At 44.4% G+C, this 25593-nt stretch overlaps 3 protein-coding genes across 9 annotated transcripts in view; all 3 read right to left on the bottom strand.

Moving 5' to 3' along the window:
• LOC115554614 (protein MTSS 1) overlaps positions 1-6829 on the bottom strand; it is a 61436-nt gene extending 54607 nt beyond the window's left edge. For 2 of the 5 annotated variants that reach the window (XM_030371399.1, XM_030371402.1), the window contains exons 1-2: positions 6229-6827; positions 3956-4017 (exon numbers count right to left, since the gene is read on the bottom strand). In XM_030371399.1, coding sequence (XP_030227259.1) covers positions 3956-4017; positions 6229-6300 — 134 coding nt within the window. In that variant the 5' untranslated portion in view covers positions 6301-6827. Of the gene's footprint in view, positions 1-3955; positions 4018-6228 lie in introns of all 5 variants that reach the window. The other 3 variants (XM_030371400.1, XM_030371401.1, XM_030371403.1) reach the window with 3 other exon arrangements.
• A 611-nt stretch (positions 6830-7440) lies between these two features.
• Positions 7441-16480, bottom strand: mal2 (mal, T cell differentiation protein 2). Its single transcript, XM_030371407.1, has 4 exons — positions 15862-16480; positions 14396-14566; positions 9688-9888; positions 7441-8602 (listed from the first exon to the last, which is right to left on the bottom strand). Exons 1-4 carry the CDS (start codon positions 15976-15978, stop codon positions 8531-8533), a joined length of 561 nt encoding a protein of 186 aa, XP_030227267.1. The 5' UTR covers positions 15979-16480; the 3' UTR covers positions 7441-8530.
• Positions 16481-17568: 1088 nt separating this feature from the next.
• colec10 (collectin sub-family member 10 (C-type lectin)) overlaps positions 17569-25593 on the bottom strand; it is a 10215-nt gene continuing 2190 nt past the window's right edge. The window contains exons 2-7 of one of the 3 annotated variants that reach the window (XM_030371404.1): positions 25226-25297; positions 21390-21461; positions 20265-20318; positions 19773-19868; positions 19200-19405; positions 17569-18203 (exon numbers count right to left, since the gene is read on the bottom strand). In XM_030371404.1, coding sequence (XP_030227264.1) covers positions 17982-18203; positions 19200-19405; positions 19773-19868; positions 20265-20318; positions 21390-21461; positions 25226-25297 — 722 coding nt within the window. In that variant the 3' untranslated portion in view covers positions 17569-17981. Of the gene's footprint in view, positions 18204-19199; positions 19406-19772; positions 19869-20264; positions 20319-21389; positions 21462-23447; positions 24064-25225; positions 25298-25593 lie in introns of those variants that run through there. The other 2 variants (XM_030371406.1, XM_030371405.1) reach the window with 2 other exon arrangements.

The following is a 25593-nucleotide window of genomic DNA, read 5'->3' as shown; positions in this document are numbered from 1 at the left end:
AATGACTACGAGGTCTGTGCCCTTTCATTCGTCATGATGCACGTCAAATAGGAAAAACTATAAATTAGGCTAAAGAGATTTAGTTGATCCTTGAGGGAAGAACCTGTCTGCAGTTTGTAAGCCTGCACCATCATCTTGGTTCCATCTGTGGCTATCGATGGCATGTGTGCCTCGCAGCGAAATGTTGCTCAGTCACAGTGCGGAGGGAAAAATGCATTGTTTTTCCTCTCCGTTTCGTCTTGTGACGAGGTGTCGCTGCCTCAGTGCTTTGAAAGATTACGTTTCAACTTGGATGCGTTCATCGTTCCAACGACGAACACACCAAACACCACGGGGTAGCATAACAGGACAGCTGTATGGGACATACCAGAACCCAGTTTAGAACGTACCAACATATTCGGTACAGGAAGCTTAAACCATGCTAAACAACAATAAGGGGTTGATCTGTCAAGGCTAGCTATTGCTCAAGTGCATGCTGCATAAGAAGGTGATCGAACATTAGACACTAAAGAGGAGAAATGCATTGTACCAGAGCAGCCAAAGTCTGTGTCACTTTCAACTCATTCTTCGCCAGCTCCATCCCGTGTCTTAAGGAGCTAGGGCCAAAGGAAAGGAAACTAAGGCCAGTAAAGCTACCTGTAAACCGCAGGTTCACTGCTGAATGGACAAGCAGTTCCTTTATCACGGCAGCCATTCCATAAGGAACGAAGACATATGATGTTGGGGTCTGTCCAAGGGGCAGACTGGTTACCTACCACAATGGGCCTGGGTGTATTCCCACTCATGGAAAATTAACACGGATACACACGAGCATGCACACACACATACACGCACACACCTATTTAAAGCTTTGGGTGAGCCCATGGTGAACCTCTACTTACATGTGCCTCCTGCAACTGCGCGCAATATATACAATATCTTTCTGGTTTATTTTCGTTTTACACTATACTGTGCAATGTCTCGTTGTACCAGTTGGCACAAACAGTTTTTCGCAAAGTGTGTTTTTCCAACCATCCCATAGAGCAGGAGCTGCTATGAAGCGCTCCGACACGGCAGTGGAGCGAAACACCAGTCTCCAGGCTGATGCAGAGACAACAGAGATTTCCACTTCCATGTGGAAATCCACTTACCCGATGACAGATGAAATGCAACGCACCCCTTATAATTTTAAACATACACTCCATGGCATGAAGGCTTAGCTCTGCAATTATCTAGTTATGACTGCAGAATCAAAACTCCCACATTCGCCTTATGCATATGTGGACGACGACCCTGTCACAACACTAAGGCCAAGCTGTACTTAACCAATCAGAGGGCAGGCTGATCTATATCAGTTTGTCTTGAAAAGGACGTTGTTGTAGGAGATGAATATTAGAGTGTGTGTGTGCCTGTGCCTGTGTGTGTGTGTGTGTGTGTGTGTGTGTGTGTGTGTGTGTGTGTGTGTGTGTGTGTGTGTGTGTGTGTGTGTGTGTGTGTGTGTGTGTGTGTGTGTGTGTGTGTGTGTGTGTGTGTGTGTGTGTGGGGGATTTACTTCAAGTGGTTGTATTGAATCCTTCAAACCCACAGGAGGCTCAAAGGTCTGCTGGAGAGCCAATAGCGGACACAGCTGTGCCCGGACTGACCCACCAGAAAGACCAAAGACTTAGAGCGGCTGAAAGGAGTCTGAATAGAAATCAAATCACTTGTGTTCCACCCATCCCTCTACTCCACTTGCCACAACACACGTGTGTGTGTGTGTGTGTGTGTGTGTGTGTGTGTGTGTGTGTGTGTGTGTGTGTGTGTGTGTGTGTGTGTGTGTGTGTGTGTGTGTGTGTGTGTGTGTGTGTGTGTGTGTGTGTGTGTGTGTGTGTGTGTGTGTGTGTACAAAGACCCTATTTGTACCCCAGAAATGACAGAACAGCCTAAAGACCATAATTGGTCGACTTCCTAGCTGCTTTGGGAGAGGGGGGGAAATTACAGGGTGGCCCGCCTCAGGATGTCACACACACGTCACACACTCTCTGGCCAGAGTGGTTGGCCACTCAGCAGCAGCCTTGGTTTATATGCCACTTCTAAACACAGTGTGTGTGTGTGTGTGTGTGTGTGTGTGTGTGTGTGTGTGTGTGTGTGTGTGTGTGTGTGTGTGTGTGTGTGTGTGTGTGTGTGTGTGTGTGTGTGTGTGTGTGTGTGTGTGTGTGTGTGTGTGTGTGTGTGTGAGAGAGAAAGTGAGTGGTAGTGGCGGCAGTGGTGGTGGGGGGGGGGCCTGGAAATTTTATTGGAATGCTTATGTGACACTTTCAAAGGGAGGTTCTTATCAAGAAGGTGTCAGTTAACAAGAAATAGTGAGACAGTTGAATAAAACAGATGATGTTGATCCTGCCTTTTATAGGCTAAACATTTTCAAGGCTTGCACCAACCTTTTGCTGGTAAAACAACACTCGTTGGGTGAATAGAACTAGACTCAGCATCAAGCTTCGCTGCATCGATCAGCTCTTGGCACTCGTTTGTAAATCCTTGAGACATTAAACAAATATATCGGACTATTTGGACACCGGGTACATGCCCATTAGAACAACGACCCCTGAAATGTATTGACGTCTTCGTTTGTCCACTTCAAGTCAAGCCAAGGCATAAAACTAGGTTACAATCTGGCAAGAGTGCTTAGTCCAGGCTCTTACTTAAAAGGTACTAAAGCATGAGCAATAAATACATGTAATGTGGATTTGAAGGGTTCTAGGCAATTGGGAGTCCATAAACCTGCCGGGACTGCGGGCTGTTCTCCAGGTGACAGCACTCACAGACTTTAAAACAGAGATTACCTCCAGGATTGATCAACCTGTTCCCAAAACGGAGACGCACACTGTAGGCCCTTTCTCCTCCGTCTCCAGACAGTGACACCTCGGTGCCAAACAGACACAGGGGCTGCGGGCCTCAGATACCCAACAGAGTTCAAGCAAAGCCAGGTCGCATATTTAACCCCGGAACAACGGTGAGACCGGACTAACATATCACCGTTAATCAGTCCTAATGCTCGGCATGGAGTAGCACGGGGCTGTGAGCCCTCCGGGCGGTATTGTTAAGACATTGAGGCCTTTGTGCGACTGTCGCTCCAAGTCTGTCTGCGCGCACGTGGAGCCTTCTGGAAACCTGTCGAGCGCAGTTAGCCAGGTCCGAATTTTTTCCGCGGCTGGGTTAACCGCGCCATGCGATTTCAGGAGGGTATGTCAGCGTTGGTTTGTCTAGGGACACGTGGCCACCTAAAGCCCACTAGCAGAAGTGGCTGACATGGAGGGCCATTGTTAGCCGCTGACATCTTTTGTTGCTCAAAGAACAGAAAAAACATACATCGGAAAGGGTGGGTATTGGAATTTGCGACAGTACAATAGACAGGCCGCTCTTTGATTGGACAAAAAAAATCTGCCCTAATGAAGACTTGATAGAAGGGGGAGGGGGGGGGGTTGTTAGACTGCGTGAGTCTTTGGAAGGACATTTGTGCTTTTATATAAGCCGTCACTCTGGGTTTGTCTGAGGACATTCGGGCACTGGAATAAGCCACAGACACTTAGGTCCATTGTGCGAGGCCACAAAGAGCAGAAGGACTCAAGACCGGATTCTCGCGTATTTCCTTTGTGGAAAACGCCACGAAGGAGAACAGGGGCAAAATACGGGCTGTGTCTGCAGTGGTGTTACGCAACAGAGTGCGTGGGCACGTTGAGGGCAAGGTAGGAGTTTAACCAGCATTTACATAACCTACCTGTTTGTTCAGGAGCACAGTGTTTACTCATAGCAAATCCTACAAACTGAGGCAGGACAAATTGTGAAATTGGATTAATTCCATTAAGGGGGATTTTTCCTGCAGGGTAACATCTGTCAGTTCGTGTTTTGGCCTATGGTGATTTTCCATGGACTTAAGTTAACTGCAGGACTGTTCGACTGACAGACTCACACACACAAGCACACACGAAGACGCACTCACCTGAGCTGGGACTGGAGCTTGCCGGCCTTGCTGATAAAGTCCTCCCAGATAGGATAGCTGCTCTGTGGGAGAACACAGGTGGAAGTACAGTCGGTCAGTCAGAGGGATGCAACAAATTGAGTCGCCCAGCCGTATCATTTACCCCCTCTGTCTTGCTCTAAGTCATGGGGAGTGGGGGGGTCGGGTCTGTCGCATTGGTGAATTAGACAGCCACAACCGTCTAATGGGTCTCTGATTAGCCTGCTCTGCAGAGGGATGTGTGGTCGGATGGAACCAGAGGTCTTTTAGCTCTTGAAGTACATGCAGGCGTGACCTGAGAATGGATTCTCACCCAGAACTCTGGGGACGAAGGCAACAGTGCTGCCAACTGTTCCCCTTAAACTCTAGCCGGAAATGTGCTAAAAATATCTTTGAACACACACACACACACACACACACACACACACACACACACACACACACACACACACACACACACACACACACACACCTCCCTAGCAGGATGATTATCATGTGTGCAACAAGGCCATGTGGCTGGCCAGGGCTACTCATCATGGGTCACTTATCGTCCCCAAAATGCCTTGTGGCCCTTTCATTATAACGTGTCGCAGGCACACTGCGGTAAACACCCAGGATTAGACACATTTCAACAGACTAAAATGCATTGGAGAAAAATCCCTAATGACTCATAGGATCTTTGATGGTGATTTGTGGTAATGGTGAACTTCCTAAAAGCCAGTCCAACCAGTAGGCACCAGGTTACCTAGATTAGAAGACGTGCATGCAGCCAAAGGGAAAAAACAATACTAACAGAACCCAATGGAGTCACTTAGCATAAACTTTCTTAAAAGGATGCTGACTTCACTAAGCCAATATTGGCATAGTAATTGATACAGTAAGTTTAAACAGCCAATATAAAATGCATTAATCTGCTAGTTGGCGTAACTTAAGTTCATTGAGGTAAAAGTCTAGCCTACATTTTGGAGTGCTGCACAATATTAGCCCTCCAAATGGGTCATGGATAGAAGATTCCCTACAATAAAAATAGTGTTCCTTTAATGAGTGTGCCCCTCACGGGAAGCTGGATGTATTTTGGGTTCTGGGCTGAAATGAACAGAACAGAACCGATCAACTTTACAGTGAGAGGAAGAGCAGAACGCTCACAGGAGTCATTGAAGCAGAGGCGATGCATCTTGGTAACATTTCTGATGTTTCATTGCTGCTGCGTCAATAGCTCCACCGGCTTAAGGAATGTCCTGCCATGCTGTGGAACATAGCACGAAGCCACAGGTTGACCCTATGCACTCATCTCTCATGTCTGCCAAATCTTCCCCTGGCCTGAGTCGGCCACCTGCAGTGATCTAGTCTGCTGTATGCCTGCTTCTGCCACAGGGGTAACTGTAAACAACAGACCATCTCTTCATCCTACCCACCATTGGGTGCTGCTGACAACTCCAGCTCTGATGACGCGGGCTTAATGTAAAGTTGAATGTTTCAGAGTCCATTTGACCGACACATCCTACACTTGAGATACACTCGAAAATTGATATAAAAAACGAATAAGAAAGAAAAATATTAAGCATACATTGAGTTAATCATCAATATATAGTTGAATGTAGATTGGAATTCCTGCTGTTTGAACTCGGGCGCCCTTTTTAACTAACTTTGGGGACTCTCCAGTCGAGTCAGGGCCCATTTGATTTACGCACATATGTCAAAGTGCGAGACTCCGGAGGGTCATCTTCTACCCTGCAAGCGACATTCCCAGGATTCCTCCAGGTGGCCAACAGCTGATGAATGAGACAGCCTTAATGGTTTCATCCACGGAGCCATTTCGAAAATATGTCCACATGTCGAAAATGACATACCACTACTTTTGTGATTAGCTTGGCCTAAATGGTCCCTGCCAAATACACCAACACAATGCAAATGTAAATTTAACAAAACAACATAAAAAGCGTTCTTTTTTTATTCTAATCATCTATTTGGACTGGCCACCCATTACATACCACACTTTATGTGAATGAAAATCATCATCAATACAACATTAGAATGAATTTCCATTTATTTTTTATAAAATATTTTATTTTATATGACTAAATATTTTTTGTATATCTATCCACTAGCAAGGTTTAAGAAACAAAAACATATATATAGTTACAGACTAGTGTTTGGGCGCCTTTGGACTCTTACTGGGAAGTACATAAGGTGGTTCAAGACCCTAATTGACTCCTTGTGTCCCAGATCAGACTCGTTTAATGCAGTTTCCTTACTTTCATGTCTCCGATCACTGTCTGGAAGAGTCCTCCAAGTGCACTGCATTCCTTCTCGATCACAGCCTCCATTTTCAGGACCAACTCCAAGGGTCAGCCCGACAAGTCGTCAGCCCCCTCTCCCCTCTCCAAGGACCCCCCCCCCCTCCACTCCAAAATAAAAGAAAACAGCTGGACTGTGTGTTGCAAAGATTATTCTCACACAAAACACCTACAACTAAATCGTGATTATCTCGACAGTTCTTCCCGACAGCACGAATGAAAACGCAGCCCCTTTGCTTTGCAGGAGTCGTTTGAAACACACTCTTCAGAACAGCGGTCCCCTTGGTCCGTCGTCCGCTTCAAGCCGAGAGGTCCGCGTCTGTTGCGGGAAAAGAGCGTTTTAAGTTCGCCTCTCGGGTCCAGGCCGCTCGGTGTAAATCCATTGCGCAGCCAACGGAACCATATCGGGGGTTTTCTTTATGAAATAATAGTTTTAAACGAGGATAATCCGCAGTGTTTTGGACCTCGGATGGATTCCGTCCCCTCGGGTTGAACTACCTTCTCCGGCTTGTGTGTGTAGGAGAGGGAGGGGGAAGACGAGTAGAGGCAAGAGGTGAGGGACGCGGACGCGCACAGCACAGCACAGAGGCGCGTTCACGAGTTGTTATCTTGAAGTTGACATGCCTTGGTCTGAAATGTAACTTCTGTTCAAGATTTAAGGATCTGTTTAGGTGGAAATAGTTTAAAAAAAAGTAAAGTAGTTTTATAAAGGTACGTAGTTTTATATAGTATTAGAATATAGAGGACGAAAGAATGGTAGACTGCAGTGTTTAAACAAGTAGACGTCCGACTCATTGTACACTGATCTTAGTTGTAATCTGATTCATTTGTGATAATTATACTTTAAATTGATTGATTCAATTAAGGAAAATAAAGAGATTTAGAATAGATTCAGAACAAATGAATCGTATCTGGTTTTATATCTAATTAGGGACATCTAGTGGTGGACCTGTGTAACTACAACCAAATGTGCTCTATTTACCCGCTCGGAAATAACTCATTCCTATCTGGAACAAGATTCTAGTTTGTGGAGCTTAGGACACCAAGATATATACATACAAGATTTATACAAATAAAATTAGGTACAAGTAGTCAACATCTACCATACCTGACCTCTTATAAGCTTAGAAAATAAGTTGTTTTTCCCAACATGGACCATTTTCTACAATGTACAATTTCGTATTGCCTTTAATACTAGTCACAGGATGCAACTACAATTGTTATTCCATGATTGTTATTCAAATTGTTATTCAAACAAAACATATATTTTATAAACTGAACAAAGCATGAATGTGAGTGATTATAGGAAAGCTATATGAAACGGCGAATCGTTAATAGGTGCAAATGAAAACGTAACAAATAAATCATCGAAGTAAATAAGTAAATAAAGATAACAATGGTGTAACTATTGGTCACCAACGCAACGTACAAAGAGCTTTGCCTTTGCACCAAATTCCTATGACACAGGGGGAGGCCGGGACTCTGTTGATTATAAATCTTCTTCAGATTTAAATCACAAATCCACTTTGGATAGGTGTAGTTATTCAATAATTCTAGTTCTTTATTATAATAGCGGACGGACACGACACAAACTTTAGCACCTGAACAAGGAAAGTGGGAGGGGTTTGACTCCTACAATTTCACGTTCTTTCCAGCAGGGGGCGTCCCTCGTTACCTGTAGAATGACTTGTGACTATCCCCTTCTGCTCAATGATACAGTAGCACATGTTCAGAGGTAGTGGACAATATCAAAAGCAGATTTGGTCTGTGGCAGACCTACTTGTTTAAATTATAAAAAATGAAACAGAGAGTGTAGGTAACAGCAAATGAGCATGAAAAATCTCCATAGTTAATTAGTCAAAATATCTATCTGCACTGCCTCAGAGTGTTGTTTGTGTAACAGCAGTCAAGCATGTAGACGTATCACAAAGAACAAGTCACAACGATGATCAATGGTTATTTTCAACATATGCGTTCAGAATTGATCTATATTCTATGTATACTCTATATTCTCACGTTTATGCATTTAACGGGGTCAGGGAGAGTGAAAATAGTCTGGCTCACGTCATATAAGCAGGTTATTTTGGTGATATGTTACCTAAGCATACTCTTGTTTCCACTCAGGTAGCGACCAAACACAAAGCGACCTGTACTGACCAACACAGAAGCTCTTCAGAACGTGAACCACGTATAACATCATTACACAAAGCTATGCAACGCTGGTGCCGGCGGAGGAGATGGAAGTGCGGTGGTTCCCCGGTCACATCCGCCATCTTCTGAAGCCCATGAACAGGCTGCAGCCGTAGCATATTGTCACCACGAAGGCGAATATCTGGAGGAACCGACACACAGGAGTGAGAAGATTAGACATTTGCATTACATTTAAGGGATTTTGCTGACCCTTTTATCCAAAATATCCTACAAACATTCATTCACACATCGACGGCGGAGTCAATCGCGCCGGGCGACAGCCAGCTCGTCTGAAGCAGTAATGGTGAGGCGTCTTGCTCAGAGACACCTCTATACACTATACTAGGTAGGGGGAGCCGGGGATCGAACTGACAACCTTTCAGTTACCAGCCAACCCGCTCTTCCTCCTGAGTTACTGTCACACCTGAAAGCAGACAGAAAGTGGACGGCTATGTTTTGCATATGAAGTCCTCATAAACCGAATGTCATACATTTCATGGCGATTCTGTTCTGTTCACTAGTGTGGTCGGTATGAAATCCGGATTCAATATGTCTATTGAAACCTCCCATCCTTTTATAGGTCTTGCTGTGGCCATCTGTGAGACCAAATAATAGCCTGCAGGATCAGTTCACATGAGGGCAGAGACAGGACGACGGCTGGGCCCAACCAACACTAAACCGGCCATAGACCAGATAAACATTGTGTACTGTCGAACCTGCCACGTGGATAGAAGTTTTTTAAGGACCCGATATTGTTATGAAAAGTGACACATATATGTATGTTTTCTCTCTCCCTCACGCTATCTGTCAGTCTCTCTCTCACACTCCCTGTCCCTCACTCTCTCTATCTGTCTCTCTCTCTCACACTCTCTCTGTCTCTCTCCCTAACAGTCTCTGTCTGTGTATGTGTCTCTCTCTCTCTCTCTCTCTCTCTCTCTCTCTCTCTCTCTCTCTCTCTCTCTCTCTCTCTCTCTCTCTCTCTCTCTCTCTCTCTCTCTCTCTCTCTCTCTCTCCCTCTCTCTCTCTCTGTCTTTCTTCCGTCTGTGTGTGTCTCTCTGTGTCTCTCTCTGTTTCTCACACACACACACAAACACTTTTATCTTAACTTCCCCAAGCTCTCCATGTAGGATTCAAACAGTATTTGAATCTCTACGGGTTGTGCCTTAGCCTAGAACCCAACACAGCATTGAAACGGGGATCTGCTGAAGCAGCCCCAACTGCACTCACCGTGGCCGCCACGTTAATACTGAATTGCCGCTGGTCCAGCACGGTGAACACGTTGCCCCGGGGGTAGGTGATACACACGAGCGTCTCAGTGCCGTTGGGTTGCAGCTTGATGTGGGCGCCGCCGTTAGCCGCTGTTGTGGCCGCCTCCAACACGAAGGCCGCGAAGTAGAAGAGCAGAGCCACCAGGTGGTACAGCACGTCCTGGGAGGGAGGGACAGGGAAGATCAATCAAACACAGAGTCAAGTCATCAAGGATATAGGCGATATACCAAATATAGAGTTACAGTTACTTTTAGGGCATTAAGCAGACGCTTTTATCCAAAGCTACTTACAATGAGAATTGTTCTACAGGTGTGTACAGTTTCTACAGGTTTGTCTGTATTTTGAGTATGCTTTTATTTTACGGCTTCAGCAATGCCAATCAATGTAGGCTATGGTGTAGAGTTTCTCCAGGTTTAAGCTGTTTCTTTATACAGCTCAGCCAATGCGCTCTGTCGCTAGTTGGAATGGTTTGTTTTTTTGCTCTCACATTAGTGATTGATCTGTCAAAAAGCTTGTATAAGTATCTTCTATCTTTTATAATGGTTGGCTAACACCTAGCATAGACTTAACTCATTTGACCTTGAACTACTGACCCAGCGGCCATATTGGTAGCATGAGAGTGAGAGAGAGAGAGAGAGAGAGAGAGAGAGAGAGAGAGAGAGAGAGAGAGAGAGAGAGAGAGAGAGAGAGAGAGAGAGAGAGAGAGAGAGAGAGAGAGAGAGACAAAGACAGGGAGAGAAACAGAGAAACTGAGACAGAAAGAGAGTGAGAGAGTGTGTGAGGGAGAGAGACAGAGACTGAGAGACGGAGACAGGGAAAGAGACAGAGAGACAGAAAGAGAGAGGGAGAGAGAGACAGCGTGTGTTGTTGACGCGGTGTGCCTGGCAGGGACAACAGGCCGGGTCTTTGTTCATTTTTTTAGTTTTTTTTGTTGGTCTGAGCTCATCACCCATGAAGTCATTGTTTTGGCAAAAACAAACAAGGGTACTTGCCCTCAGCACCCTGGGAGGAGGGAGATTCTTAACACTAGATGACACAGAGCTCACCGAGACATGTCGCCAAGTTACAGTACATTTGCATTATATGTGCAGAGGCATTTACTATCATCGAGGTGCTTCATTTGCATGGTTGTGGTGAACACTCCCTTCTTTCATTTGTGGTGTTATAGTTTTTAACCATAATATTGCACAGTGTCCTCCATATGTTGTATTATGAGTTAGAAGCCTTTTCTGTTTTGCACAATTAACTGTATTCACATGCATTGTGTTTATTCATGAATACGAATACAGGCAATGCATGTGAATCCAATTAACTGTATTCACATGGATTGTATGTATTTGCTAACACGAATAGATCCAATCCATGTGAATACAGTTAACTGTATTCACATGGATTGTATGATGAGAGTCCGTAAGCATGAGCACATTACCCCCATCCTCCACTCACTCCACTGGCTTCCGGTTTCCACCCGGATTGAGTATAAGGTTTCCGTCCTCACTCACCAATCTATCCATGGACATGCCCCCCCATACCTCAAAGAACTTCTCAACCCACATAGCACAACACGCTCCCTCCGCTCCACTCACTCTAACCTCCTCCACATACCCAGAACCAAACTGAGGACCATGGGAGATAGGGCCTTCAGTGTTGCCGCCCCACGCCTGTGGAATGCCCTCCCTGACACCTTGAGGGCACCACAATCCACTGATTGTTTTAAAAAAGGTCTTAAAACATTTCTTTTTAAAAAAACCTTTGGCTCGCACTCTTAGATGTTTTTAAAACCCCCTTTTTATTTTTATTTTTGTTTTTAACCTGTAGCCCTTTGAGATCTTCGGATGAAAAGGGCACTATAAATTAAATGTATTATTATTATTATTATTATGTATTTACTAACACAAATAGATCCAATCCATGTGAATACAGTTAACTGTATTCACATACATTGTTTGTATTTACTAATACAAATACATGCAATTCATGTGAATATATTAACAATGCATTGTATGCATTCATATTAGTGAACTCTCAGCCCTTTCATTGTTCTCTGTGGGATTTATCATGCCATGGACTGTGTTTAAACAATGCCAAGGTAATCTTTTTCCCCGATACGTTTTACAGTCCACTATGTACTGCAGGCAGACATATTCTCTTCAAGGCTGTGTAAGTTGCACTTGCAGAAACAATCAGGCGTCATGCCTGCTGATTAAATGAGTCCCTGGCCTAGAATAGACAGCAGGCTGCCGGTAGAGGTGTAGGATGATGCTACACAATACGCGTTAAGCTTTCCAGACCTCGATTATTGACCTAGGAGACGAGTCAACAACGAAAGTCAATGGCGGTAAAAGGATGAACTTAGTAAGTCAACAAAGACAGAATCAACCATGCTTAGTGTCACGGTGAAGACCTCGGTTAACCTCTGGGTCAAATGTCACAAATCAATTCAGTATGTCATGCTCTGTGTCTGGACGGTCATGCCATGTATAAGACTCAGGAGAGCTTACAAATGCTAAAACACATACCGTTGTAACATTAACCGATAACCTATACATTACCGTCTTGTATAGCCAATACATGGGATAGAATAGCTAAATAATGTGTACCGATATGCATCGCGACCTGTTGTGAGTTTCAGAGGAGCTCAGTGTTTGACAGAGTAACCTCTGGGTGCAGAACTAATCCCTAACCACCACAGGGCGAAATAAAATGACCTTTAGCTTGAACCTGGCTTAGTCATTAGTGGTTATTGTGTGTTTAAGCAGGCAGCCGGACAGTTTTACTAAGGCAAAGGGAGGGACCTGGTTTGTATGGTCAAACATGTCAAAAACAGAGTAATGGGTGCCGTTGCACTTCTGTCATAGTCATTCATTTAGGGTCGAATTCTTTATACAGATACCAATCAAATTAATTTTTACACTCATATCTCACTTGCGTTGTTTTATTTCATTATTGTAATTCAACACTGTCGTTTTTTGTTCCCATAAACTATCATTAGATGAAATGGATCATTGAGGGGCTAACTTTGCATGTGGCCATTGTGTTTCTATGAACCCTCCCTTCTTTAATTTGTGGCGTTATATTTTCTAGTGTAACATTGCACAGTGTACCCCATTTCGATTTTTGTTCCATAAACTATCATTAGAAGGATTGAGTGCAGAATGGCTTCAGAACATCACGTCGCCCTACGGCAGCAGGTCCCACCGGTTCTCTGGGACCTTATTAATCAAGTGTTAATAAATAGCCTCCAACGGAGGGACGGTTGCACCTCATGCAACTGAGTTTATTTTGAGGATACCTAAAAAAGCGCATATCCACGTCCCTTTGGGCTTCGACTGTTGGCACATTCTGTCTTTCTGAGGCACAGCCAAAGCCTCGGCAACGTTTCCGTTGTGAAGCTTTTGATGTGAAGTTTTCGATGTCAAGTTTTCGATGTCAAGTTTTCAATGTCAAGTTTTCAATGTCAAGTTATCATTCTGCCTACTAATGGTAATGGTGTCCATCAACTGTTTGAGGCGATTGAGCTGATTAGGTTTTAGGGAATTGAACAAGATTGGAACCGCAAGGAGACATTCAAAACTTTAAAAGGTACTGCTCCATGTAATCTAATGCATGTCAAGATTAACAATTTAAATGTATGCGATGAAAAAAAGAGATGTGATTGCATGTGCAAATATTCAAATGCCATTTAAATTCTTGTTCTCTGTAATGGAATTCTTATCTGTGGGGGCAAGGCAGCACTCCTGTTGAAAGCCACAGAGTTAAATTAGTGGAGTGGAAACTTTGGCTCTATGTGACCGTTCGCCTTCAGCAGGACAATTAACACCTCCCTCACAGAGAAGGTTCTGGTTTTCATTCATCGGCTTTGTTCAGAAACAACAAAGGCCTAACAAATTTCCTTTCTGGGGGTACGTCTTAAGAAGCAGTTGCACACAACCTGGAATATGAGTAGTGGTGTGTGTGTGTGTGTGTATGTTTGCGTGTGTGTAACGGTGGGCAACAAGCTCAAGTTGCAACAAAGAACAAACAACAACACAGCTACGCTGCTGGCACTATTGCGGCGGAAGGAAATAAAGGCCAGAGTTTGGGTTCCGTGGTGGTGACTTGGGAGGAAGTAACACAAAGTACTTTGCAAGTCTCAGTGCATGCGTGTCCGTGTCCGTGTACGTGTGTGTGTGTGTGTGTGTGTGCGTGCGTGCATGCATGCATGTGTGTGCGTTTGCTTTTAACAATGTTCAATGATGTAATTACTAAAGGTTTAGCAGTTGGTTATCATCCTATTATTATCAGGCGTGATAATACTTGCACAAAAAACTGGATTGAGAGAGCCCTCACTGGGTGCCACCTTTTTCCTTTACTACTCCCAAAATGACCCACCTTAAAATTCCTCATCACCAACATATTACATTATATTAGCATTACACATCGAATTGGAAACCTAAAATAACAAACTACAAACTCCAAGTCAAGGTAGGATAGGAGCGTCTCTCCATGGTTGCTGTGAACTAAAAATCCTATGTATTCGTAGCGCTTGTGGTTGTACATTCTTTTTGATTTACTTAGGTTAAGAGTATGGCTCAACTTTTCAACATTCAACTCGCAACCTTTCCATTTGCACACTTCACCAAGGAATGAATCCTTCAGTCAGTTCAGCGCGTCATGGTTTCCATACCAGGACGTTCCAGTCCGTGTTGATGCGGTCTGCCAGGCCGGTGATCAGCATGGCCAGGTAGGTAGAGGAGAGGGAGAAGGTGAGGATGGAGGTGAACATCACCCAGCCCTGCAACAGAGGCACGGGCACGTCGGAGGCAGCCACCAGGATCCATACCAGCCCCCCCAACACCTGTGGAGAAGAGAGGCACCGTATCGCATTACTGTGGTTAAGACCGATTAGCAACCTGTGCACATCCGGTCTCAGGGCACTAACGGATGGATAATGAGGTTTTGACTTGGGTACATTGCTGCATACTAATAATTGCCTTGAATCAAGACAAGAGTATAATGGTGTGAACATTATAACTTGAAAAGGTCATGATGACTGATTGGGTAGTATCTAATAACCAGTTATTATCTTACTATCACATGTTAAAGACACCACACTCTAGCGTTCCATTTCCTCCTCGACCTGTTTGTGTGTCTAATCTATTATGTCCTCTTCCTCATGAGGATCTTGAGATTCCTGTCATTTCCCTTACTTTGGTGGTATTCTTAGTTCTACTGAAAAGTGAGGTTTACTTAGGGCTGAAGAGTACTAAATGAACACTATGGTTCACGAAGGGAGAGACAGCTCACTGCCAGAGACGTATAGCTTTAGTTTACACCATGAGAACAGTCGGTAGTTCAAAGAAAGGTCATCATACATATTTAACACCCAGAACATTTAAACCCCTGCAGGGGTGAATATGGAGCGAATAAGGAGTGAGGTGAGAGGACATATAGAGCCGGATATCAACCTGATATCAAATAACAACACAATCTGTACGAATTAGTATTTTTTCTGAATTGAATGCAGCATATTTTCCAAAACATAATTTATGCTGAGGGATATTAATGAAAATTTGTAGTGCCAATATATTAATTTGTAGCCCCTTTACCTAGAAAGAAAGATGCACAGTAACATGAGTTTTGAAATGGACCTTCGGATAAAACCTTTACTAAATCTACTTGTAATGTAATGTATTAACATTTCATCTCCTGTAGTGCAACGCCATGTCGACTAGTATGATTTAAGATGTTTAGAATTATAAACACACCACCTGGGTCGTAGTTCAGTGACACACTGGTGAGATGATAACGCTATTTGAGAAGGACTGATAGGGCTACTTTTTTAAAACGCGGGGTTGCCTAGTTATATGTGAACCAATCAGAGATGGCCATTCTTATCTCTCAACTATGACATTTATCCAACAGCATAGGCTACTTGTATGAGCACCCTTTAAAGTAACCAATCATTGGGTGAAAAAAAAAATCGATGCATTATATTAACTGTGTGACACCATAATAGCATTACTTTGAGGCTGGCTTTTGGATAGACACGGAACGGTAGGCTTTGAAAAAACAGCCAGGGAATCACATTTTAATGTATGCAAATGAGAGGTAAAACTGCCGTAAAAAGTCAAAAGAAGATGCATCACTTACAATTTCTAGACATATAAGCGCTCCGGAATACGTCCTCAGTATCTCCAGGCCCAAAGGTAGAGAGATAGTGGCCGAGGGGAACGCAGTGGCCGCGGGATTTGGAGCTGGTTCCGTCATTATCTGCGCACTCAATCCTTCTATCGTCCTCCTTTTCCTCCGGGGTCCCCTAGAAGTGGCCTACTTTTCCCTCCTCTTCTCGCTCCTCTTCTCGCTCCCGGCCGCTTCCAGACGCACAGATGCCCTCCGTTTGGACAAAACGCACCAGATAAGAAATGGGCTTCAAGGGAAATTCCTCCGGAGTCATGTGTCCTCAAACTGGTCGGGCAGGTGCAGCGGCCACTCCCTGTGCCTCCTTCGCAGCGGCTCTGATCGGAGACAGGCTGAGAGAGGATCCTGGCTTGTAGCGTTACCACGGTCTATCGCAACGCAATTTCCGGTTCCTTACTTCCAATGAGCTGTGTACGCCAGCTAACAGTCAAAAGAGAGAGAACAATAGGAATATGCCCAATGAGATAATTATAAGAAAAATTGACGAAGAATTTGAAAAAGCAATACCCGAATCATTTTACGGAAACGAATATCCCTCTGCCGGATGTGCATCCCCTTTTCTTGTCTCCCGACCCTGACCCAATGTGACTGAAAGTCCCGCCCCCTCTCTCCAAGTCAATAACGCTCATTTGGAGCATCCCGTTCTAGGGGCCCCGTCTCAAATGACACGGCCTGGGAACGAGTTTAATTTGGGCTATTATTTATTGTTAAAGATTAAGATAATGGATGCATTTTATGCATTTAGAAGGAGCCTACTTTCCTATTGAAAGCATGAGATTGTTTGAAGGGATCCTACATTGTTCGAAACACAATGACCAAGGCCTACTTATTAACTTTAAAAGTTAGTCGCTTTAGGAAGGTAAATATTTGCTTAACTGTGCGTCAAATCCAAGGTTAGAGGCAGCAGATATTTATAGATTCTGAAGTTTTAAACAGATAAATGTTTCCTTGTAAGTCTTTTGAGTGAAACATTTACATTTTTACAAAGTATATTTTCCCACTAATCAGCTTATATATTATGTAATGACCTTCTGTAATATATTTATAAAAAAAAACTAAGTTGGTATCTTTTCCAAATCCTGTCTTGAAGATAGAGCGACTGCCAGCCATTGTTAATGGTTTGCTCGATTTTTCAAAAAAATATAGACGGCCACTGTTGACATAACCTTAGAAAAGGGCAGCTGGCACACAGCGTAGTATTTTGTTTCTGTCTAGCTCCTAGTGAAAAGGCCTTCCCCCAGTGTTACTAGAATCAATATGATCTGGGGGTGTTGATCTGCTTTATTAAAACCCATGGTGTTGCTAGCCCACTGCGGAACTGTATCCCAGAGAGACAGGACTGGCTGTTTATTTTTCATTAGCGACTGTTATTCAAACATGGAGGAAAGGGCATAAAGTGGGAGGACGTGTTGCTGTTTTCGCCACAGCCACGTACACTGAAAGAGCTCTCTGTTATGGTCTATTAGGGAGAAACTGGACTTTACTCGTATTCGCTTGGCCTCTTTTAATCCCTTATCAGCGTCTATTTGTTAACAATAATTATATGTTTCTCACTTTTAAGAACACACAAAAGGAAAAATTAACACCTTTGCAATACTGCAAGAGCCAAGTTGTAGATAATCAGATCAAGGATAAAAATAAAAGATGATAACACACAAACACATTTTTTTACCTTTATTTTCATGAAAATAATAACAGAGTATGAGAACAATCCATGAAAGGGTTAATTTGTCCATGGCTTTTAAAATGTCGAGCTTGTGGGGTCAGTTGCAGTGTAAACATCACATCGAGAAAAAAGAGAGGGAAAATGGAGCAACAAACAAATCCCAGTTGGCGTGTCTACAGTTAGACGGCCATCTTGGATTCCAAAGGAGGAGCCCCCTTTGGCATCTCCACTCATCAGTCCACTCCTCCTATCAACCTTGCGTGGCACCACCACCCCCTCCTCCACCAGCAACACCACCTCCTCCACCAGCAACTCTACCACCACCACTACCACCAGCAACAGCACCACCACTACCACCAACAACAGCACTACCACCAGCACCACCACTACCTCCACCTCCGCCTCCTCAACCAGCAGCGCCAACCCTTCTCCTGGTCTTGGGGAACTCACAGATGTAGAACATGGTGAGGTGGCAGGCCGCGGGGCCCCAGCTGCCGGTGTTGAGCAACTCCACGCAGCTGGAGTTGTTGGTGCCGCTGGGGGGCCCTTGGCCTGGGCCCCAGGCGGCGAAGCCCCCCAGAGGGCTGGAGTCCGCGAAGACGTACTCCTCCTGGGTCCTGGTGCCGTTCTGGGGACACGATGAACGTTTTTTAGAGATTCCAGAAGTTTCCAGAAGCACACTGCGGAACCACCTCAAGGGAGGGCTTACATTTACATTCTCATTTATATTCATATTATATTATATATTATATTATATTTATATATATATGAAACATATTTATCTTTTTATTTCTATTCAGGGCATTTAACAGACAATTTTATCCAAAGTGACTCACAATAAGTAGATTTTACAGAAGAAAGAGAATCAATATATATTGCTTAAGTGCTTAAAACTATTTCACTCGGGACTCTTTCACCTAGCAGCCATGTTGGCTGTCAGCACTAGCTCACTGGGGGGCAGTGAAGAAGGAACTGGGACCGAGATGGAACCAAGATGACTGCTTAGGGAAATGAGGCCCCATTGAAAAGTTGTGTATGCCATGATCCCTTGGGCTGGTTCTCCCGTGAGCTCTGTTTGGCATTGTCTTGTGTTGGGAGGGGGTTTCTAACGGGAAAGCCCCACATGTGAACTCAATTCCGGAGATACACGGTAACTCATAACACAGCTTGTTAAGTTGAAACTGTTTCTCATTGGCTCAAATTGATAGCAGGACAAGTGACATCACCAGGCCCTGATTCAAGCTAATCGCAGTCTTGCAATTCTTTGTTCCACCCAGCGTTGGCGCTGTTGCTGAGGAATGATTTGAATTAATCAAAACAAACTCAGCGACAATGTAACTTCTTTAAACATCCTTTCCCACTCATTGCTCAATCAAGGCCTTGTTACCAAATTCAGTTTGCATCCCTTCATTATTGTAATTATTGTTAAATTAAATAAGAAATAAAGTAGTTATCACACAAATTAAAGAGACTTTCAATCAATCTGTCCTCCTATGTTTCAGTGTCTCTAGCCGGGTCATAGTAGTCCAACTTCACAATTATAAATGTGAGGTTGGACTTATAAAAGTCTGTCCTCTACTTCCAAACCGGCCTCTCACTGGCAGCGTGTCGCGGGTCCACTCACCGCGCTCCGGGCCTGCAGGCCGATGAACACGGCGGTGAGGCCCGAGCCGCTGACGTAGTCGGCCAGCAGGCGGTTGGCGTCCCTGGTCTTGGGCATGGCCAGCGCCCCGCCCCTGAGCCGACAGCTGACCAGGGCCTCCTCGAAGGCCCGGGACTCTGTCACCAGCAGGTAGTAGCGCTCCGCCGTCTCCCTCAGGCCCAAGAGCACTACGGCAGGCGGGGGGGGGGGGGAACAGGGGTTATTATAGGTCCCTTTTGATTCCTTCTGTGTGTACACAGTTCTACTAGTGTTCGGGTTCAAGTCCAAAGGGTCGAGAAGGGTTTGAGCGGTGCAGGTAAGTGGTGAGAGGGCACAGTGTGGTATAAACACATGAGATGGGTTTCATTTTGTTAGGAAGAGATTATGTAACATGTCTTCTTGCTTTCATGATTTGAACTATGTCCCAATATTTGAACAATTTATTTTGAGCTAGGTCCATATATTGTCCCAGTATGACTGAATATTTAATATCATAACCTGGATTAGGCATTTGTTACCCAACATGTTCACACAAATACTGAACTTTTAATATACCGTTCTTTATAAATTTGAGAGCGTTTTGCAGTCGTCCGATGTTGATGTCCAGCTGTCCCACCACCTTCCGGTACCTCCCACAGTCACAGGTTGTACCTGATGGGTTCAACACACAACCTCTCATCCTCTGCTCTTCACCCTTCAGACACACGGGTCATGCATTGTATCGTATCGACCAAATGCTGGACTCTAGATCTTAAATGGCGTGTTTTGAACCAGGTCAGGGAGTTTTGGATCCAGAACAACAGAAGAGCAGAATCTAAACCTCATGTTCTCGCTGCTAGGGTTAGATTTGGGTTAAGCTCCATTCACAGGCCACTCCTTCTGTGTTACAACAACATGATTCATCATTGCGGAAAGCCACTAGTTTAACTCGTTTTTATGAGTGGACATGCTGCTGATAAATAATAATTCACACGTTATAGTTTTTTATTCATGCTAGTACTCTAGTTATTAATCATGACTCATTTTATTGTGTATGATTAGAATCACCAGGTTTTCCTTGTATTCCAGATGGTCCAGTCCAGCCCGTAACACCTTTCTCACCTGCAAGATAAATGAAAACACACAAAATCAGCTCAATCTAAGACCTTGTGTAGTTTTACATTGTGTCTGATGGAGACATGAAACATGGCAGTAGCTTGGTGTAGTCATTAAATGACACCACTAGATGGCAGTGCCACACCCAGAGTAGAAATAATAGTTGATGCCTGGTTTTACATAACATGACACTATCCAAGACGGCAGTTACATATTTAGGGGAAGTGGTAAAACACACAAAAACTACCCTGGTTGTTTTTGTTTGAGGAAGAGACCACGTTGTACCTGAAGTGTACCTGGGCTGTAACTGTGATTTCTCCCTAACCGCCATCTGCAGACCTTTCAAACAGAGTCATATAGGCCTACAACAAGCTGAAATTCAGAATGCTGTTTTTATATGATGTAGCGGTAGCTTACCCTAACCCTGGTTTTATGAAGATGCAATAGAATGGTAGATTGCGCCTTTCAACCTGTAGCTGCCCCTTGGCTAGGCTATGACATAAAGGTTGGAAACGTTATTACTTGATAAGTAGAGCTTTTGAAATGTATTGGTATATTAAATACTAAATATAAATAATAATATTTTAGCTCATTGTTCTTTGTGTGGAAGTCGGATCACCCCTAAAAATATAGTAAAATAACAGTTTTCAAATGCCAGTGATGGAAAGGACATTGGGTCCACATATTGTCTGCCTGGGATATCTATGTCTATGTGAAGAGAGATCTGTTCTTTTGGCATAGATCTATGTGTAGCCTGCTAGACCGAGGCCTGAGAAGGCCCTAACCTCCCTAATGTTATACATACACCCATATTGCTAGGTAAGAAGGGCTTATCTCGGTTATTAACCTGATGTTTAACTATATGTTCCACAACATGTTGCAATTATAACCTCATTACTCTCCTAAATTGTTGGACATGAAAGATCCTCCAAGATGATCCCTGAAGTTCGTGTTGTTCTAATGACAACGGAGACATCAAGAGAGATAACGATGAGGAAGCCTTGGAAGGAGAGGAAGAACCATTGCAGTGGGATCAGATCATGGTTCTTTTTCTTTCTTTTTTAATCGCTGTCATACCTCTGTCTCCTATTGGCCCCATCTTTCCCACGTGACCACGCTCTCCCAGAAGACCGGTCCCTCCTGGGGCCCCTGTATGGAGAGAGAGAGAGAGAGAGAGAGAGAGAGAGAGAGAGAGAGAGAGAGAGAGAGAGAGAGAGAGAGAGAGAGAGAGAGAGAGAGAGAGAGAGAGAGAGAGAGAGAGAGAGAGAGAGAGAGAGAGAGAGAGAGAGAGAGAGAGAGAGAGAGAGAGAGAGAGAGAGAGAGAGAGAGAGAGAGAGAGAGAGAGAGAGAGAGAGAGAGAGAGAGAGAGAGAGAGAGAGAGAGAGAGAGAGAGAGAGAGAGAGAGAGCGCAGAGACAGGGTGACAGGCATGGAGCTAACGATTTTGAGAAAGAAAATAATTGAGTAAATATATATGTCTTGTAGATGTTAATAATCAGAGATTACACATTATATGAACATGTAGAATTCATATCAGACAGCAGTTTACACAGTTTACACTTAAGGTCAGTTTACACTGACCTTAAGTCACCAGTGGGTTATGGATAGTTAGCGCAGGTTAACAACATTACCAACTTGGTAATGTTACTCAGCGATTGAGAGGAATTGTAAAGTCTGCTAGAGAGCATATGAAAAGTATAATTTCAATGAGAGAAGAGTTGGGTAGACAGGTTTTACTGGAGGATCCCCAAATGAGTATTTTTCCTTAGGAATTTATCCGTCAGAACCCTCAGAAGAAATGAACAAAACTCTAAGGGACACATCACATTAACCGAGCTGCAACTCAGAGGGATTTTCTTGTCCTCGCACAGAGAAAAGCAAAGTACTTTGCACAGCCATGTGGAGCCTTAAGGCGCATACAAAGACGTTGAGCCTCTAAATGACTCCCTGTCCCCACTTTTCCACTCCTTCGCTTCCCACAGGAGCAGCTGGCAGGAGGCGTGAGGCCTGAGGAACTGTGTGAGGTCTTGGAGAGCTTCAGTTCTCCTCGTGGACATGTGGGGGATTCTGATATCCAACCCACACTCAAGCTCAGTACCAGCTCTGACAAGAACAACAGGGACACGTCATTATGGTAATGAATCTGATAGAGACCGGGTTTAACTTATGGGTTGCAGCCAGAAAGGGGGCCAGCTACTCATAATTAATAATTATAATAATATTCATGATTATGAATTGATAGCGCCACCTTAGGTGACAAGAGTTAAACTCACTGTCCGGGAAAGTGACAAGCCTACATTGGCTAGGACCATCAACAGATACCGATACACCAAACATCTTGACCATTGAAACACTAAAACACACACACACACACACACACACACACACACAGCTTAATATTACTAGAGATTCAGGGGCTTGCCTCAGTGACTGTGGTAAAGAACCCATCCTTTTTCTTTTGTACTTTCAAAGCCGTTACAACATGACCTGTTACAGCCTGTAGGCTATGTATACAAAGTATAGCGCGCACACACACACACACACACACACACACACACACACACACACACACACACACACACACACACACACACACACACACACAAACACCCTGGTCAACCAGTGACACCCATCAAGGGATAAGCAACCACGTGGAGGAACTAATAATCAGGGGGAAGACCATTATGATAATCGTATATTTTCTTATGCAAATTCAATTCAGTCAGTTTGTCCCATTAGCTCCTAGAGTCCCTCTTCAAGTAAAGCCATTCTGAAGGATTTTTGTGATTTTCCCAGGAGTGTGCTTGCCAGTTTAACGGTCTGTCTAAACTTAGATAACACTCGCCTATCACTCCACTGTTTTTCACTTAATCACCTCGAGCCTCTAACTGGAATAACGACCGGACACTCCAGCTGCTGCAGAGTTAAACGAGGGCGTCTAACGTCCAACACAACACATTTCACCCTTACTTAGCAGACTCACACCTGAACAGATCTGAGGAATGCTGCGCGCGCACAAAACTGAATCCACTCATGACCTGCCAAGAAACCCAAACAACCAAAAAAATCATCAGTGCTCAAGGGATATGTTGTTGGAGGCCTACCTGGCATTTGGGCATTGCAATTAAATACAAACCGTTATTCTGGTAACGGTTGGTCTTTAGAAAAATCCATCTGTCTGTTGCAGGGAAATTTATCGGGAGGAAATTCCACCACATTATCTTGAGCAGGTTGTGTCGGGGCGGTGGCACACGCTCCGTGCCAAATAAATCACTGGCAGCGTCACTCCGTCAGTTAGCGGCTTTCGAAAGACAAATAAAAACATTTCTGTAGCGAGACGGTGGGGAAGGGAAGGTTTTGTAATTTCCTGTTGAACAGAGAGTATGTACGTGTGCCTTTGCACGTGGTTGCGCTGAAACGATGCAGGCCAGCAGCTACGAGCAGGAGCCTGCTGTCGTGCGTGACCGCCGGAAACATAAACACAGGGAAACCATAATGACGAGGGGTGCCGCGCGGTGGAAATGAAAAGCCGCGTTGGAGACTTGGATGTGTCATGAAGAAAGGGTGGAGTTGAAAAGTTGAAGCGTGGAGGCAAAACTGTTTCTTTTCTTTCCTCTTTCACGCACACACTTTGGAAATGACTCAAAGTATCCTGGCTTCTGTGTATCCCACAAGTTGGTGCCCGAAAGAGCACAGAGTCAGACCTGTGTGATTTAGGTCTGCGTGTGCGTGTGTGTGTGTGTGTGCCGCGTGTGACCATCCTTGTGTGTGTGTATCTGTTTGTTTGAGTGTGTATCACCGTATTTGTGACTGTGTGGATGCACATGTGCTCGCAACCATGTGTGCGTGTGTGTATATGTTTGAAAAATGTATGTGTGCCCGCGTGTGTGTGGCTGCACACCTGTGCATACACCTGTGTGTGTGTGTGTGTGTGTGTGTGTGTGTGTGTGTGTGTGTGTGTGTGTGTGTGTGTGTGTGTGTGTGTGTGTGTGTGTGTGTGTGTGTGTGTGTGTGTGTGTGTGTGCCGGTACATCAATCGAATGTGTGTATTGACTGCCATGTCGGGGTGTACCAATACAGTATCCATAACACACGATGAGGCGCCTCTGCCTTCCTCAGCGTCAGCGGTGGAAACACCTGGGGTTTCCTACCCCACCACCCAGGGGCTGTCTGAGTCTGCTTCTCACCACAGAGGAGAGAGGATACCACTCGGCACACTCGACCTGGGTTATCCAAGTACGGCTCACATAGCAGCAAAACAAAGCACTAAATCCAGCAAAGTGTCACTTTTCATGTTAGAAATAATCGTGCATATCCTGTATTTAAGGGATGAGCCAGTGCAATCTTATACGGGCCTACACCATGAGGATATGTTATTAAAGGTATTAGCTGGGAATTTTCCTTTGCAAAACATTGATTTGACTTTAACATGTATTTAAAGGTTAACATACCTTCTGGATCTTTCCCTTTATTTTCAAGCAAAGAATGAAGAGTTTGTGTTTAAACGGTGTGAAAGCTCTGCTTACAAAACAACGGACACAAACAAACAGCTGGGAGGAAGAACGGCAATCACTGCCGAGATTAATAGAACAATGGACGGCAATAAAGTGTGTAATTATCGGTGGAGGAAGGTGACATTACAGCTTAGCTGCTGTATCACACAACAAAAAACACGAACTCATCCAGAAAGAGATCATCAGAGATATGAAAGGAGAATATCAACAAAGTGTGTTTTAACTTCAACATCAAGGGCGGAAAATCGACAGAGACCACAGGTCCTCTCATGAGATGTGTTCTGGGGACGGGGGCCAGGTCTTGGGCTGTCGATGGATCCTGCAGGCCGTATGGGGCTGTGGTCGCTCACTCCACCAGTTCTTCCACCAGCACACACTCAAGTAATGGGATGATAGTTACCTTGGGCTCCTGGGGGCCCGAGCTTCCCCTGGGTCCCCTGCTCTCCAACGTCTCCAGCTTCCCCCTTGTCTCCTGGAAACAAGTTCAGGTAGAGCTGTCAAGGGCTGAGTCAGAGTAATAACTAGCGGTAGCAGTAGCTGTACTGTACAGCACAATAGATGTGATAGTGGTTGCATTGGTGGAAGCAGTAGTGGAAGTAGTAGTAGTATTGTCGCAGTAATAAACATGATGTTATAAGAGAGCCTGTTATCTTGCTTATTTTGAGTACCAAACATTTGAATAAATGATAACGTCGGGCCCCCGACCTCCACCACAAACACACAAACACGCACATGCTTGCGCACATACAAACACACACATGCGTAGAC

The sequence above is a fragment of the Gadus morhua genome, chromosome 11 (genome assembly GCF_902167405.1).
Source record: "Gadus morhua chromosome 11, gadMor3.0, whole genome shotgun sequence".
In the NCBI taxonomy this organism is placed as follows: domain Eukaryota; kingdom Metazoa; phylum Chordata; class Actinopteri; order Gadiformes; family Gadidae; genus Gadus; species Gadus morhua.
Note: the sequence above shows the minus strand (reverse complement) of the source record. Positions and strands in the feature narration are given on the sequence as shown.

Bases quoted from the DNA above. Each gene is read 5' to 3' on its own strand.
- mal2 (XM_030371407.1), bottom strand. From the start codon at position 15,978: ATGACGGAACCAGCTCCAAATCCCGCGGCCACTGCGTTCCCCTCGGCC. The intron at 14,567-15,861 runs GTAAGTGATGCA...TCTTCTCCACAG, and splicing joins CGCTTATATGTCTAGAAATT to GTGTTGGGGGGGCTGGTATG. The intron at 8,603-9,687 runs GTGAGTGCAGTT...CGGTTCCTCCAG, and splicing joins GTATTAACGTGGCGGCCACG to ATATTCGCCTTCGTGGTGAC.